The 15,261-nt window shown below is 37.7% G+C and overlaps 1 protein-coding gene across 7 annotated transcripts in view; it reads right to left on the bottom strand.

The window, feature by feature from the left end:
• Positions 1-1,670: 1,670 nt before the first annotated feature.
• Positions 1,671-15,261, bottom strand: part of ptprua (protein tyrosine phosphatase receptor type Ua) — a 297,253-nt gene continuing 283,662 nt past the window's right edge. For 4 of the 7 annotated variants that reach the window (XM_079591535.1, XM_079591537.1, XM_079591536.1 and 1 more), the window contains 6 exons: positions 14,137-14,451; positions 7,164-7,289; positions 6,395-6,448; positions 4,304-4,461; positions 3,537-3,672; positions 1,676-3,074 (listed from right to left, as the gene is read on the bottom strand). In XM_079591535.1, coding sequence (XP_079447661.1) covers positions 3,012-3,074; positions 3,537-3,672; positions 4,304-4,461; positions 6,395-6,448; positions 7,164-7,289; positions 14,137-14,451 — 852 coding nt within the window. In that variant the 3' untranslated portion in view covers positions 1,676-3,011. Of the gene's footprint in view, positions 3,075-3,536; positions 3,673-4,303; positions 4,462-6,394; positions 6,449-7,163; positions 7,290-14,136; positions 14,452-15,261 lie in introns of all 7 variants that reach the window. The other 3 variants (XM_079591540.1, XM_079591539.1, XM_079591541.1) reach the window with 1 other exon arrangement.

Below are 15,261 nucleotides of genomic sequence, written 5' to 3'. Positions count from 1 at the left end.
ACTTAAGTTGATGAACAGTTCAGTTTACTTAAAATATATCAGTTCTGTGAACTTGATAGAAAAATAAAGTGCAAAATACTCATAAAAGTTAATTTGACTGAATGAATTAGTTTAATTTAAGTTTGTCCTACTCAAACCAATTAATTATTTTGAGCGTTAGGGTTTACAGTGAAGTTTTAAAATACCTGGACATCTAGATTCAGATTTCACGTAATTTTCACAGAGGAGGCAATTGAACAGGATGCAAAATTCTAATTTACATGCCAATTACAAATCATAACACAGATCAACTAGTCTGAACTAGCATATAATCAGCTGCATGTAGGGGTTGGGGTTTCAACAAAGACAAATGTTGTCTGGCGAGATGAGACAGAGAATGCAGTCATTCATCTAACCTTATCAGACAATTCTAAATAAACAGCATTGTGGGAAATAAGAAAGAGATCAATGCACAGCAAGAGTCATCCATCGCCACCACTGAAAGCCTCTGGCCTGTTCAGCTATTTGATAAAAAGTCCATTAAAGCATGTCTAATTAAATGATAAGCACGAATGAAATCACAAGTTGGAAAGATTTGCAGTAACCACCTCATGGGTGGTGTGTTGGTATAAAGTGATTGTAGGCCATCTAATAATCACAAACAAACACAAGTATGGGCACAGAAGCATGTGATAGTCACCAGACAAATTGATTTCGCTTTTATATTGAAACTGAGCCGCGAGAGGATAATTGGATTATATGATGTGTCGTGACCCATCAAATCGTGGCTTGTTCTGAGATATCAGTGCTGTACAGCTAAGATATGCGAGCAAAGAAGCCCATGATGGAGCAGAGAAACTAGAGTGAAGAGACTTATCACAACACTGCAGTCTTATGAAGAGTAAGAAAACAATTAGCTCACTGAAGCAGGTTCTTTCTATAGTACCATCTGATACGTTTATCAGTATAATAAATATGCTTGTAATGATAAGCAAACAGACCAAATGGGTCAAGTAGTAATTGCTCTAATTTACTCTTTTGTTGTTCACGGTTACTCACTATTCCCAAAGGTATTACTCAGGTGTAGCTCTTTCATGGCTCAGAAGTCTTAATGAAGATCTCAGTCATGTCTCATTGAAGTATAATTGTCTTAAGTTTTAGGAGAAACTATTTGTTGGCAACATTTTTAAAATCGGAGAAACCAGAAATATTTTGTCTTGTTGACAACAGATTTAAAACGATTCTCATTACAAATTTGAGAAGACAGTTGGCGAATGTTGCCTTTTTTTAAATGCACGTTATAAGAGACAAACTCACAGTATTGGCAGAGATGGAGTTCATGTGGAGTGGCATTTACTGCGAACCGAGCAGCTCCGAGACACCGAACCCCAGATCATGAGCAGTTCACGTGTAAATGAACACAGATGAAGTTCAGGTTTGCACCGCTAGCTCTTTTAGTGCTGCCGGAAGCAATCCATGCATGGAATGTATCTGATTCCATGCATTTGCAGTTTCTTTGGTAATTGTTTAAAGCCATTACACAATTCAGGTCATACCTCTCAGGTCGGAGAACATGGAAATATGAAGAAAAAAAAAACATCCCTGAGAGGGGGAGATTAAAGATTAACCTATTATTTGTATTTTAATTCGAAATTTGATGATAAAATGAACAGCAATAATGACAATTAGATAAAAGCAACATTGGAATGTTTTATTCGTTCATGTTACTTTTTTTTTTTTAGAAAATAAAACACAACCAATAAATACAAAGATAAAAAGCAACTTTTTTTGGCGAGTGCCTCACCATATTCCAACAGTAGCATGTTTGTTTATTTTATATAGTTGCGTATATCTTTTTGTTTTACTGTGCTCAATGACAGCAAGCAGCGGCACCCAAAGCAGACTGGTCACAACGGATTGCAATGAAACATGAAACAGGCATGCAGATCCATGATTGATCCTCTTTGCGCAAACACACACGCACACACACATGAGTTGGCACATTAAAGACAACATCTAGAAACTTTTTTTTTTTTGCAAAATATATATTATATTTACACCCCCCCCCCAAAAAAAAAAAAAAAAAACACACAAAAACCCCCACAAAAATCAACTCACAAACCATATTTGTAGCTATTCTTCTGACCTGTCTGAAATTTTGAGTGCCACTTTCTGATTTAAAGGTGAAGAGTGTCATTTTTGCACCACTAGCATCACCAAATAGATTTGCTAGAAAAACTCACTGTTTTCAAACAGCTGTCCCAAACACTCCTCCGTTACTGGTCAACCAAACTCAAAGTTCTGCCTATTGGTTGAATCAAAGTTGCTGAGATGCTCAAACAAATAGAGCAATGTTTCGAAAGCGCCACAGTGTTACACTTTTGATAAGAATCAACCTATGAATGCCTCACTTATAGATGTCTCTGCACAATAAGCTGGAATGGGAGATTAACATCAACAAATTAAACAGATCACCTTTAAATAATTCAATAATAAAAAAAAAAACCTCCATCAATTATCACACCCTCACATTCAAGGTATGCTTTCCAATAAAATCATCACAGTAGATCGCCCCACGTACAGAGTTTAACAATACACGTAATGTACAAACACAATGTTATCTCCCATGTTGTCGCTGTTGCAGTCACATGGTTTCAGCATGTTTTCCTCTTGCTTGGTATATAAGGCCTAAAGGCGGAGCTCAGAGCCAGTCACGTGATCAAAGAGGTACGTCATAAATCTCAAAGCTGTTGGAATCTCATCAATTCCCTCAAGGGTTCGGCAGGAATATCTGGCACAGGGAGTCAGTGGAGGAGAAAAACAACAAAACAAAAAGTACACAGAGGACAATAGAAGCTGAAGGTTAAAGAAATGTGCCAAGTCTTGCATTCCCACTCTTGACGTAGATATGCATTCTTACTGGAGGACAGAACAGCTCATTCATATGGGCTGGATTGGCCCAAGTGAAAGGAAAAAGAGGAGGCAAGGTGAAGAGGTTGAAGCCAGTGTTGATGAGGTCTTGAGCTCTTGTGTTATCTGACCTCCAGGCAGTCCAGGTAGTCCAGAGCCAGCTCGTAGCAGAACCTGTACTGCTCCTGTGAACAACAGCAAGGTCGCATAGATTTATTTGGTGACATTCACAAACTACATCAATTTCATTTTTACATTTTAAGAAAATGTGAGTGATGTTTGCCTGTGAATCGTTAATCCTATAATACAAACCTGATCACGGAATTTAAAACTACACTATGTAATTTTTGGCCCTCTAGTGGTTGAAGTATAAAGCTACAAGATACTTGCAGAGGAACAATGGTGGAAACTTGGCAAGGCTATTTATACAATTGTATCCCTCCTTAAATCTAAGTCAATATAATTGTTTTACCACATATTGCAGAGTAAAGTAAAAACACCTCTTTCTATTTCATAAATGGACACAAAACTAATTATTTGCATGCCAAACTTTGTAACATATCGGTTAGGGGTTTGGTCTAAGTATGGGAATTAGCAATAGGTAAGATTCCCTATCTAAACACCACTAATAAGTTCTGCACACTAACCATAGACTCCACCATGTTGGGCTTGGAGTTCCGGAGAGTCTTGACGGCGTAGAACACATCGACCATGTTGTGATGATGCACCATCTCCATTATCATGGTGCATGCGCAGAAAGTGCCACTGCGTCCCCCACCATTCCTTAAAGACATTAATACGTTGTTTTATTAGCATCTTCAAGAAAAGAAGAGGCTTGTAACACATGTAGGAGAGGGATCAATGCAGCACACTTTCAAAGCTTGTGTGGATTATTGTATTAGAGATGTCTGGAGGGGATAGCAGTGAAAGAGCCATATTTGTGCCACCACAGGCTGCCAGATATCTGCAATACTTTTGAACATGAAGGAATGGAAAGTACCAGTGTGCTCTGGGGAAAAGTCATGCAATAAAAATGTCACATTCTACTGAGCTAAGATCATTTCCCTAGGGCTACTGATAAAAGAAGGGCACCCCAGCACAGATGCTTTGAAGCCCGAAATGGTACGTCTGTACCATGCTATCATTAATAGAGGATAGATGTATTAAACTACAGACACGTGCAGGTGGCAGGTACGTATCCTGAGGCCAGAGCGGTAAGAAGTCAAATACTGAGAAAAGGTGAAGACATGACAAAGCAGCCGGAGATTAAGCGCTTTAAACAGATTTTCACTGGTGGGTGGCCACAGAAATTGCAGGAGCACGGGAGCAAAAGAGACCTGGATTGTATAATCAACACAATGAAGTGTAATTGCTCTCCAATTAGAATTTGGAAGCAGAGCCGTATGAAACTTACAAGCAGTGCACTATAGTGCGACCATCGCCACACTCCCTCTGCCACTTCTGCACTTGTGCCAGCAGGTTGAGAAAGGCCTTCTTAGAGTCTGGGATTTCACGATAAGCCGACCAGCGAAGGAACTGGAAATGTCGCACTACCAGATGACCTTCCTGCAACTGAATGATAAAGACAGAGAGACCAAAACCAGAAGAAAGAGAAAATTATTACAAATTGTAAACATAGCATGAAAATGAAATTTAAATGGTCTGTTCAAGTCAAGAGGGTTTACATCTCTGAGGTGGCACATACTGTATGGAGACCCTAAAGAGACATGGTGATATAAACTTGCCTTTGCGTTCTCTCTCTCAAAACTTTTGCATTCCCCCAAGGAACTTTGCATTTTGCACTCACTAACAAAACGTTTGATTTCCCAGAGAAGCTTTAATGAAAAACACAACTCTATGAAAGCATAGAATTTTTCCTCCCATTTCATAATTGTTTTCCTTCACCATGTCCCCTTAGGCTTAGGGGCTCCATATGTGCCACATGAGGGATCTAAACCTTCTTGATTTAAACCACATGACAACAATCTGTTAAACTTATATTAATTGAATTATAGTAAAACAAAACAAAAAGTATCTTAATTAAGTTCATTTGCAATGAAAAAAATAAAATAAAACTGTTCGGTAACTGGAAATAAAATCAATAACTACAAATCAATAAGCATCCCAAACCTAGTCCCTACTGAGTAACACTTTAAATATGCAACCCTGTTACTCATTCTAGTGTAGTATTTTATTTTATGATTTATATATATATATATATATATGATTAGCATAAGTGAACACACCCATGCTAAAGTTGACTAAAAAGAAGAATAAATAATCATCTTTTGGAAATTGATCTTAATGCCTTGGAAAATTCCTACCTTTAAGTAAACCAATTTTCTTTGTGAATGAATAATATATTGTAAATAAATAAATAAATGTTCTTCCTTAAAATACAGGGTGCATAAGTCAGGACACCCCTATGTTAAATTCCCATAGAGGCAGGCCAATTTTTATTTGTATAGGCCAGTTATTTCAAGGATCCAGGATACTATGCATCCTGATAAAGTTCCCTTGGCCTTTGGAATTAAAATAGCCCCACATCATCACATACCCTTCACCATACCTAGAGATTGGCATGGTTTTATTTCAGTTAGACTATTAGCTGGTTTAATTTGCATTGAGAGACGATCTTATGGAAAGTACACCATGCCAGAAAATTGGTGAATTTAAAAATGAGGAAAACTCCAACCTTTAAATAAAGGCATTAAGGTAAATTCCCAAAATATTATTTTTTTATTCCTTTTTTGAGTCAACTTTAGCATGGGTGTGTTCACTTATGCTAAGCACTGTGTGTGTATATTTATATAAATACTATAATATATAATGTGTGTGTGTGTGTGGTTACACTTTATTTTAGGGTGTCATTGTTACAGTGTACAGTAATTATACATTTCTGAGTATTAAGCAACTACATGTACTTACTATAGGGTTAGGGTAGGATTAGGATTTGGATTTGGTTGAGGACGTTGCATGTAATTATACATAATTGACTTGTATTACTATGGTAAGTACATGTACATGTAACATATGTAAACAAAAAATGTAAGTGTTACTATATGCGTTTATTGCTTGATAATTATATTTCTAATAATAATAATAAACTGTGATGATGATAAAACTGTGGATATGTCCCACATTTTGGTAACAGGGTTCCAGAAATGGCATACAAATGTATGTAAAATACATCTCATATAATATTTAGTTTGACCTCCTGACATTATCTGAAGGTTAAGCAACTTCTTTCACTGATGCCTGAAAAATCTCACTCTATTTTGTATCCTATGGAACATATATTGTAAGTCAAACACTCACTTCAACACAGCACACAATATTCAGCTCATCTGCAAGTCATTGACTGGATCCTTTGAGCATTAATTAGCATTTAAATTGCTCTGTAACAAATCATTAAAGCATTGTTCTGTCACATGGCTCTTCTTTGTCCAGGGTTGGCGCCGTTTAGCAACACGATCTATCAATAGCACTCTACTCAGTCTTGTACCTTTTTGGAGATGTGAGAATCATCTTTCCAACATGGGTGGTTCTCTCTGGGGTCCTGTGAAGAGGCAGTATGGGACAATTTCTGACAATGACATGGAGTGTTTGCCCAGCTTGCACAGTCTCAAAGAGACAGAGGGGAAATAGGGACTGACAGGGGCTAGCCAAACTGACAGAGGCACGGATGGGAATATGGCTAAAGGTTGACAGCCTGGCTGTCAGGAGTGCTAAAGGGGGCGAACAATGAGAGGTGCAACACTTGAGACAAGATTTCAAAGAGACAGGATGTTGACAATGATGCCATCAGGGAGGACTAAGGTCAGCTAGAGGTGTGAGAAAGTGTCTTTTTATCCAGACAAGTCAATATCAGAAGCACAGAGCACACGCTCTCTCGCACACACATCCAGTGAGAAATTACCAGGTCTAATTATAGCAATGTAGTGTCCGTCAGTGCTATTTTGTGAAATGGAGACTGGCCACACTTTTATACCTTTGATTTAATTTCATCGGTACTGAATTCATTTTCTACAAGTCTCTAAAAAGATCATTTAAGCCATTAGCCTCTCAGTTAATTAACCTTTCTGGAGTGGCCTTGAACTCAGAGAATCTCTTTTTTTTTTTTAAGACAGACGTTAGAAGACAGGTGATTTATCTAATGAGGTCTGATTTTAATGAGGTACTGTAATAAATGTCAGCACTAACTCTGGGTGATTGTAAGGCACAATGGAGATAATGTATATTTGAAGATGACGTAAATGGCATTATAGACTCACCCGCGTGATGTTGTTCACCCTGAATAGACGAGTGACAACATTGTCATCAGTGGATCTGGAGAGCAGCTCCACCGTCATGGGTCCATACTGCTGCATTCCTGTTTCAGGCCAGTATTGTAGACAAGGCTGAGAAAGAGAAGGAAATCATTTATATTTATGCATTTGACAGACGCTTTTATCCAAAGCGACTTGAATTGCATTTCAAGGTACACATTCACATTCTTATAATTTCTTGCTTTCCCTGGGAATCGAACCAATGACCTTGCCGTCGCAAGCGCCAATGCACTAGTGTTTGAGCTACAGGAAAGCTTTTTATTTCTAAGGGGAGACACAGCTGGGCAGGCACTGCTCCGCGATCGCTGTCTGCACCGTCATCACATACACCGTTGGAAAGCTCTCTCTCTCTCTCCTGTACATTGTTGTTGGATCCAAATATGGTAATTTCCTTTTTATCAGCAACCAATCGTGAAAGTACAATAGGCATTTAATTCTAAAAGCGAAATCTCATTGGCTAATGTCAATTTCCGACAACGTGATTCGTTCAGATGCATCACGTGATGTGCTCTGACATTTAGATGTGTGTTTTTGACTGTTTTTCTGTTAAGGCCATACATGCTGTGTGATCAAGTTTTGATGTGATTTAGGTGGTTTGTATTGTTGTTGCTAATGATTTGATAAGATATTGTTTCTGTAAATAGTTGTTTCCACTAAAAAAGTATGATTTTTTAAATTACAAATCTTAAATGAAATATTTAGGGGCGGCAGTGGCTCAGTGGTTCATGTAGGTTGTCTACAAACCGAAAGGTTGGTGGTTCAATCCCCGGTTCCACCTGTCGAGGTGTCCATGAGCAAGACACCTAACCCCAGCTGCTCCCGACGAGCTGGATGGCGCCTTGCATGGCTGACACCGCCGTCGGTGTGTGAATGGGTGAATGTGAGGCAAAATGTAAAGCGCGTTGGTGGCCATTGGGTCTGTGAAAGCGCTATATAAATGCAGTCCATTTACCATTTAAATGTCGTTTTCTCAAAATTCGTTTTTTTGTCATTCTCCAGTAGAAACATCTCAGCCTATGTAGCACCGATGTACACCAAACTTCCCAGTTATACACTTAGCAGTATTCTGAAGATATTTTTTAGAGGGATTTGTAAATAAATAATTCCTGGCCTGATTTATGTGACATTTTAATAAAAAAAATATGGAGAAAATTATTTTTTTAAGGCTATGGACAGTATATTTTGATTTCCTAGGTAATGAAAGCATATATCCTGAATTCCCTCTGAAATGCTTTTTTCATCTTGTGTGTAAACAAAATGAAAAAATAATTTTGCACCTGGCTTTATCATATGTTCAGATCTATCTACCGAAAATATATGCAAAATTGTGCATATTTAATGAGATAATGCCTAATTTGCATAATTAAACATACACATTTCAAAAACTTGTAATATATTTTTTAATATACTTGTGTAAGTAATCAACTGAGGAAGTTTCATGGTGATATCAATTATTTAAATTTTTTACGCTATTCACCTGTAGTGTCTCGCCTTAAATAATTACACATGCAAATTGCTGTACAATTACATTTAATTTAATTCCTATACAAAATTGTCATTTAGCGTAGATGCAGTGACAAACATTGACAAATAATGTTACATTTATGTATGCATGTATGTATGTATGTATTGATTATTTAGAAAGCGACAGTGTACATTAATCAACATCCAGACAGATGTAAAAGTTAGCTAAAGGCTGATTTTCACTGGCAGTCCATTTGCCTGAGATTATTTTAAAAAAGCAACAAAATACAGAAAGAATAAGAGAAAAAAGAGAGAAAAAACTACAATAATAATAACACTTGCAATACACCAGAATAATTGAACTATAACATAACCAGAGTATTATTATGGGATTTTTGATTATGAAATGGAATGAGATATGGAATGGTATAATAACTATAATAACACTGATAATAAAGATTTAAAAATGCATAATACATTTTTTTAAATATTCAAATATTATGAAATGTTTTCAATTATGCTATTTGATATCTACAATGTGATCTAATTTTGTCAAAATTCAAAAAAAGGTAAAACATATCTGATATTTGCCCTCTCTGATATTATTTCTTGTTTATGGTTTTCTTTTCTTTCTTTTTTATCACATTTTTTTTTTATTCAAACATATAAGGAACATAAATCAAAACTACAATGAACTATATACACACAGTATATGCAATGAAAATGCACATTACAATAAAAGTAATTGGATTGGTCAAATAAACAGGAAATCTGGGCTTTCATCTAACAACATCTCTGTGATTTGTGCCCATCTCTGAATAGTCCAGTCCTTTGCACCATTGATCTTAGCAGTAGTACCCTCCAGCAAGGCAATGTCTCTGAAGTAAGATAGCCAAACTAAAGTTATAGCGGTGGTTGTATCCAAATTATTTGTTTTTCTTGTCAAATGACAAACAAAAGGACACTCTGCGTTTTTATTTTATTATATTATTCTTATCCGGTGACACTACAATAATGTCCCATTAGTTAATGTTAGATAATGTATTGTCTAACATTATTTAACAATGAGCAAAACACATTAGTTAAATACAAGTGTATTTAAAGGGGTCATCGGATGCCCATTTTTCACAAGTTGGTATGATTCTTTAGGGTCTTAGTGTAAAGTTTGTAACATACTTTGGTTAAAATTCCTCAATGTTTGTGTAAAACAACACCCTTTTTACATCCTCATAAACAGCTCTGTTCACATCGACCCATTTCGGTGCATGTCTCTTTAAATGATAATGAGCGACTGCTCACCTCACCCCTCTCTTCCGTGGGGCGTGTCGACACACAACATGTAACGTGCTGCCTTGGTGGACAGTATACAAATGTCTGAGGGCGGAAATATGCTAATACGGGACAGTCCGTCAGCGGTCGTGGGCGGAGCATGAGCAATATGACATCATATTGCTCAGAAAATCCAAACGGCTTGATTATTGAGAGTGATTAGGCTTTTTGAGGATTCAAAAAAAAAGAAGTGAATGGATTTTTTTCTTTGTATGGTGCACAATACTTGCAACACCATATAAAAGTGAATTTTGCATCCGATGACCCCTTTAACTAAATTAGCCAGTTATAAATGAGTTACATAGCAGTGTTAATTGTTTGTTCGTGTTAGCTCAGGTCCACTAAATCGCATTAACAGATACAGCTTTTGATTAATAAATGCTTATAAGTATTGTTCATTATTAGTTCATGTTAACTAATTTTAACAAAATGGAACCATATTGTGAAGTGTTACTTATTAGCATAATGCTATTTTAAAACAAAACAAATTGTATTAACTATTTTTTTTTTCTTATTTTGAATTTGGGAGTACCACCATGTTTTTTTCTTTTACATTATGCCCACAATCATAGAAGATACATATTCAAGTCAATGTCTGTCTGGAATGTATTAAATAAAATAGATAGTGGATAGAGAAAATGGGCCTCTTGTGATTAAGCGAAGGGTGAAGATAGACAGTGAAAGGATAATGGAGTCAAGGAAACGCCAGAGATAGGCTAATCAGCACTGAAAATCCAATTGCGTCCCACCAAGATAAATAATCCTTGCTCATTTCTCCATATCGGCTGCATTTTCTACTCCAATCTCCCACCAGATTACCATTTGCTCAATGTGTCAATTAATTTTCACTCACGCCTGTTGCAGACAGATCTAATCCAACATGCTTTTATTTGAAACGAGAAGGCGTGAAACAGCTTCAGCCATGTATTTCCAATGTGAGATAGAGAGATGTTGATACAGATGAGATAGAAATTGATAAATTCTTGTCACAATGATGCATATTAGCTTAGTGACATGGTGCAGAAGAAGATAAATATTCATACAAACACACTCAGACAGATAAGAAAAGGGTGACTGCAAAAGAAAGAGAACAGAGATATTTCTAGAAAGTCAGTGGAATAAGTAAGATAATCCCTAGAAAAAGAAACATTTGCACACATCAAATGGGGGATAGGAAACAGAAATAACTATAAAATAGTTTTGTGCAGATTACTTCACACAAACACAAAAGCACAAATACAGATGTATTATCAGGTGAGTCTTAAAGATGACACACTCTAATTGTGTATTCAGTCGAATAATGTGCACCAGAAATGCTTTATCATGGAGAACGGGTAACAGTGGCTCCCTGCAGGGCGAGAAGAGTGAAAATCACGAGTAGGTTGGTGTCTTGGTGAGTTTGTCCTTTCCATTGCCAATTTAGACAAGACAAACACATTATCAATGTGGGGAGTCTCAAATGAAAGGTACGTTGTGTGTTTGCTGTTCACCCAGAGTAAGAATTATGGGGTCCTGGGGGGGTCTGCGTCTGACCTACCAAAAAATAGCTTTCACACTCTCAAAGACTTCAAAACAAAAGGTCGCAGGGGGGCTTAAAATATGTAAAGGTTATATTCACACCACAGTTGTCTGTGGCCTAAACCTGATTTTTCTCTCCTCACATTTGGCACAAATGTGTTGGATGAAAGCAAAAACATTACAAATATTGCACTATATCTGACACTTTAAATTGTAATCTGAACCACTTTATTCAAAACATACATTTCTCATGTATAACTATTTGAAAATGCATGCACCAGTTACTGTTACATTACAACATGTATGTGGAAATACATGTGGTAATGTACAGTAACTGGTGCATGCATTTTCAAATAGTTATACATGACAAATGTATGTTTTGAATAAATCCAGAGTTCAGATTTGAGTTTGGTTTGACTAAAGTCAGAATTCATGCCATTTTTCATCACGCATTGCTTTCTTTTGTAAAATTGACAAGAATGACACATTTCTATGGTTCAGAATTTACTGCAGTATTTTACTAGCCTGACTTCGTCATACTCAGACAGAAACTGAAGCTTCCCCGGGGGCCGCCATTGTAGCAGACCATCACCTGCTGTTAGCATTCCATTGACTCCCATTCATTTTGGCGTCACTTTGACAGCGAATAACTTTACATCTGAGGCGTCCAAAGACTCCATTTGTCCATTATTTATTTCTAAAGAAACACGACAATGTATAAAAGGCTCCATTACTTTGTATCTTATGTTATGGCCCCGTAGAAGCCGTTTTTGTAAAAATAGGCTAACGATTGCGTCATAACCACACGACTCTCTGACGCACAGTCGAGAAATTACCGTATAGACAGGTGGAGAAGCTCGCAAGCAATCGGGGCAATGTGGAGGCATAAAGTCCGATAAAGTCAAGGGAGAAGCCCATAGAGAGTGATAAAGTTGCTCCTGCTGCTAGCTCATGGACAGCTAATACTCACGCTCTCCGTCTCTGCAAGATGCGGAAGGGAATGATTCAGATTTCTCTTGGCACAGCTACTAGAAGACTTACAACTGTCAGACAGGTTGCTCACGTCACAGCTACGTTGTCAAGCTCAGTTTGAGTCTGCGCAGTATGCTCAGCCATCAGGAAGTGAGTGCTTCTAATTGGCTTCACTTTTCTCAGTTGAAATCTATGGGGTCGCTGTGTCCATTTCTTTTACTGTCTATGGTCAGAATGTGAGTCTGAAACTGCTCCATTGGGCTGTGATTATAGGGCATATTTCAACCGAACCAGGAAAGAAAATGCCTCTGCATTCAATTGGATAGACCTACAACCAATCAGAGCAACGGAGTAAATTACGCATGTTTTCATTCAAATTTCCGACCAACAAATGCCTGGATCGCAGTTCTCTGTTCCTCTTTTAAAATGAATGCGCCGTCGATATCTTCTATAACAGACGCGATGCACATGATGTTTCATAAAGTTCGGGAGGACCATTTTCAAATAATCAATCCAATCAACTTGTCATCAAACAATACCATGTCTAACGTAACGTTACCCTATCAGCATGAGAGGAAGCATATTCACTCTGTCAACTCACCTAACATTCCTTGACAGTTTTTCAGCATCCCTCCACCACCCCGACTCCTTACTCTTGGCTTGGTCTTTCACAGCCAGGAATACGGGGTAATACTCTGGGTTCGGGACGAATACCGAGCCCGGAGCTTTCCTCGGACAGCACGTCATATACGCATTTATTCTATCTGACTTATTTATAAGTGTGAACTCGTGAAATCTCAATTCTCCAGCGGCAGTCATCTTTGTAAACGAAGTCAAACCAAGCGCTCTTTGGTGACGTGGATGATTACGTAACTGTTGATCATCTGTCCATCATCGTATAAAGCCCGCCCTGACAATTTGATTGGTCCGATGAGATCTGGACCGAGCATATTAATTATGGTAATGTCTAAGTGAGAAAAGCAGCCATGTCATTTGAAAGATGAAGTCATGTATTTTGTGCCAAAGCAACCGAATATTATCCATATATTAACACACATGAGTTGCATCCGAAATTGAATACTTCCCTACATTATAGGTATGTGAAAAATACCAACAGAGTAGTACTGTATGTCCAAAAACATAGTATTTGAAAACCAGTAGGCGAAAAGTACCTGGATGACCTACTACTTCCGCCTAAATTCTGAAGTGCGCATTCGATGGGCACTTTACGATCCCATGAGGCCACGGGAGAGGATTTATGAATGGCAGTGAAGCAACACAACTGAAGCTGGTATGTCATTTGACAGTAACAACACAGCGGATGTAGTACGCCCGAATATCATTCATACTACCCATATGCATACTATACAGAACAAACTTTTTTTATCAAATGTAGTACCCACTCAGACAGTATGCCATTTCGGACAGAGCAATAGATTGTGGTTGTGCTTACTGTGTGAAGAAGTGACCTAACTCTTGTGAAATTAATTCTAGCTATTGTGAAAAACTGTAATGGACATGAATGTTCAGTATAGAGTATAAACTGACCAGAATAATCCCAGAAATCCTATTGTGTAATTTGCACAGTATCAACGCACAATGTTGGTTAGTTGATCTGTTAATCTATCTCTCTTACCCAGGCAGAGTTGGACTGGTTGAGTTGGTTAAGCATGACGATGGAGGTACAACCGTAGTCAAATACAAGTCTCCAGAAGTCTGCGGTGGTGGTGGGCAGGGGGTGAGGGGTGACCACAAATGCAGCAGGCTGCAGGAAGCTGTCCATCAGTGCCGCGTTTATGTAGTTGTTGCCGTCCCCCTCAGTGGACACGAGAAAGGCGAGGGCACGGTCAGGCGGCAACACGTCCATGCTCCGGTTCTTCTCGCGGTTCCGGGGCAGCAGAGACACGCTGCACTCCTCCACATCCAGGTGAGGGGTGACAGAGTTTAGAGTCTGAAGAGAAGAAAAGCCAGACAAAGAGAAAAGACAAGGGATCAAAGGGCGTCTGAATGCACGCAAAGGATGTGGAATGATATAACTAAGTGAGACAATGAGAGAATGAGGAAGTCAAATTATGCAGGCAATAGCTAGAGGCAAAAATGACCAACAAAGCAAAAGAGGAAGAATTGTAAAATGCTGTGAAAGGAAACACATTATGAAAACAGAGAATTCATCTAGAATCATTCAGCACCCAAACATTGAATAGATAGATAGATAGATAGATAGATAGATAGATAGATAGATAGATAGATAGATAGATAGATAGATAGATAGATAGATAGATAGATAGATAGATAGATAGATAGATAGATAGATAGATAGATATTCAGGGCAATACTAAATACTAAGAAAAATATGATCCCTCTTTTTTTTTTCTTTTTTTTTAAATTATTTAAATTATTATATTTATAATTTCACATATTTTGCAAGGTGTAGTTCAACTTATGACCTCAATTGTAGATAGATGTAGAGAAAAGAATTTGAAGTTGAAATGATTTTGTCTCGGGCAAAGAATGGCTACAAAGCTTAATGGCTGAAAATAAATGCAGACTGGTCACAAATGAATACTTATGCTATGAGCCTTGAGGTGAATGATTCAAACTGAGAATTATGCAGATTATTACTCTTGATGGGTAAAGTACTTCAATCCTGATTGGTTCTGACGGCACAAATGGGACATTACAATTATGGTTATTAGAATTACATTGGCATTGAGAGCTGTGCTATCAGGAGGACAGGGACAGGTATACACTCTGAGAGTGT

Source organism: Phoxinus phoxinus (assembly GCF_949152265.1).
Source record: "Phoxinus phoxinus genome assembly, chromosome: 19".
In the NCBI taxonomy this organism is placed as follows: Eukaryota; Metazoa; Chordata; class Actinopteri; order Cypriniformes; family Leuciscidae; genus Phoxinus; species Phoxinus phoxinus.
This window is presented reverse-complemented; position numbering and strand designations above follow the sequence as displayed.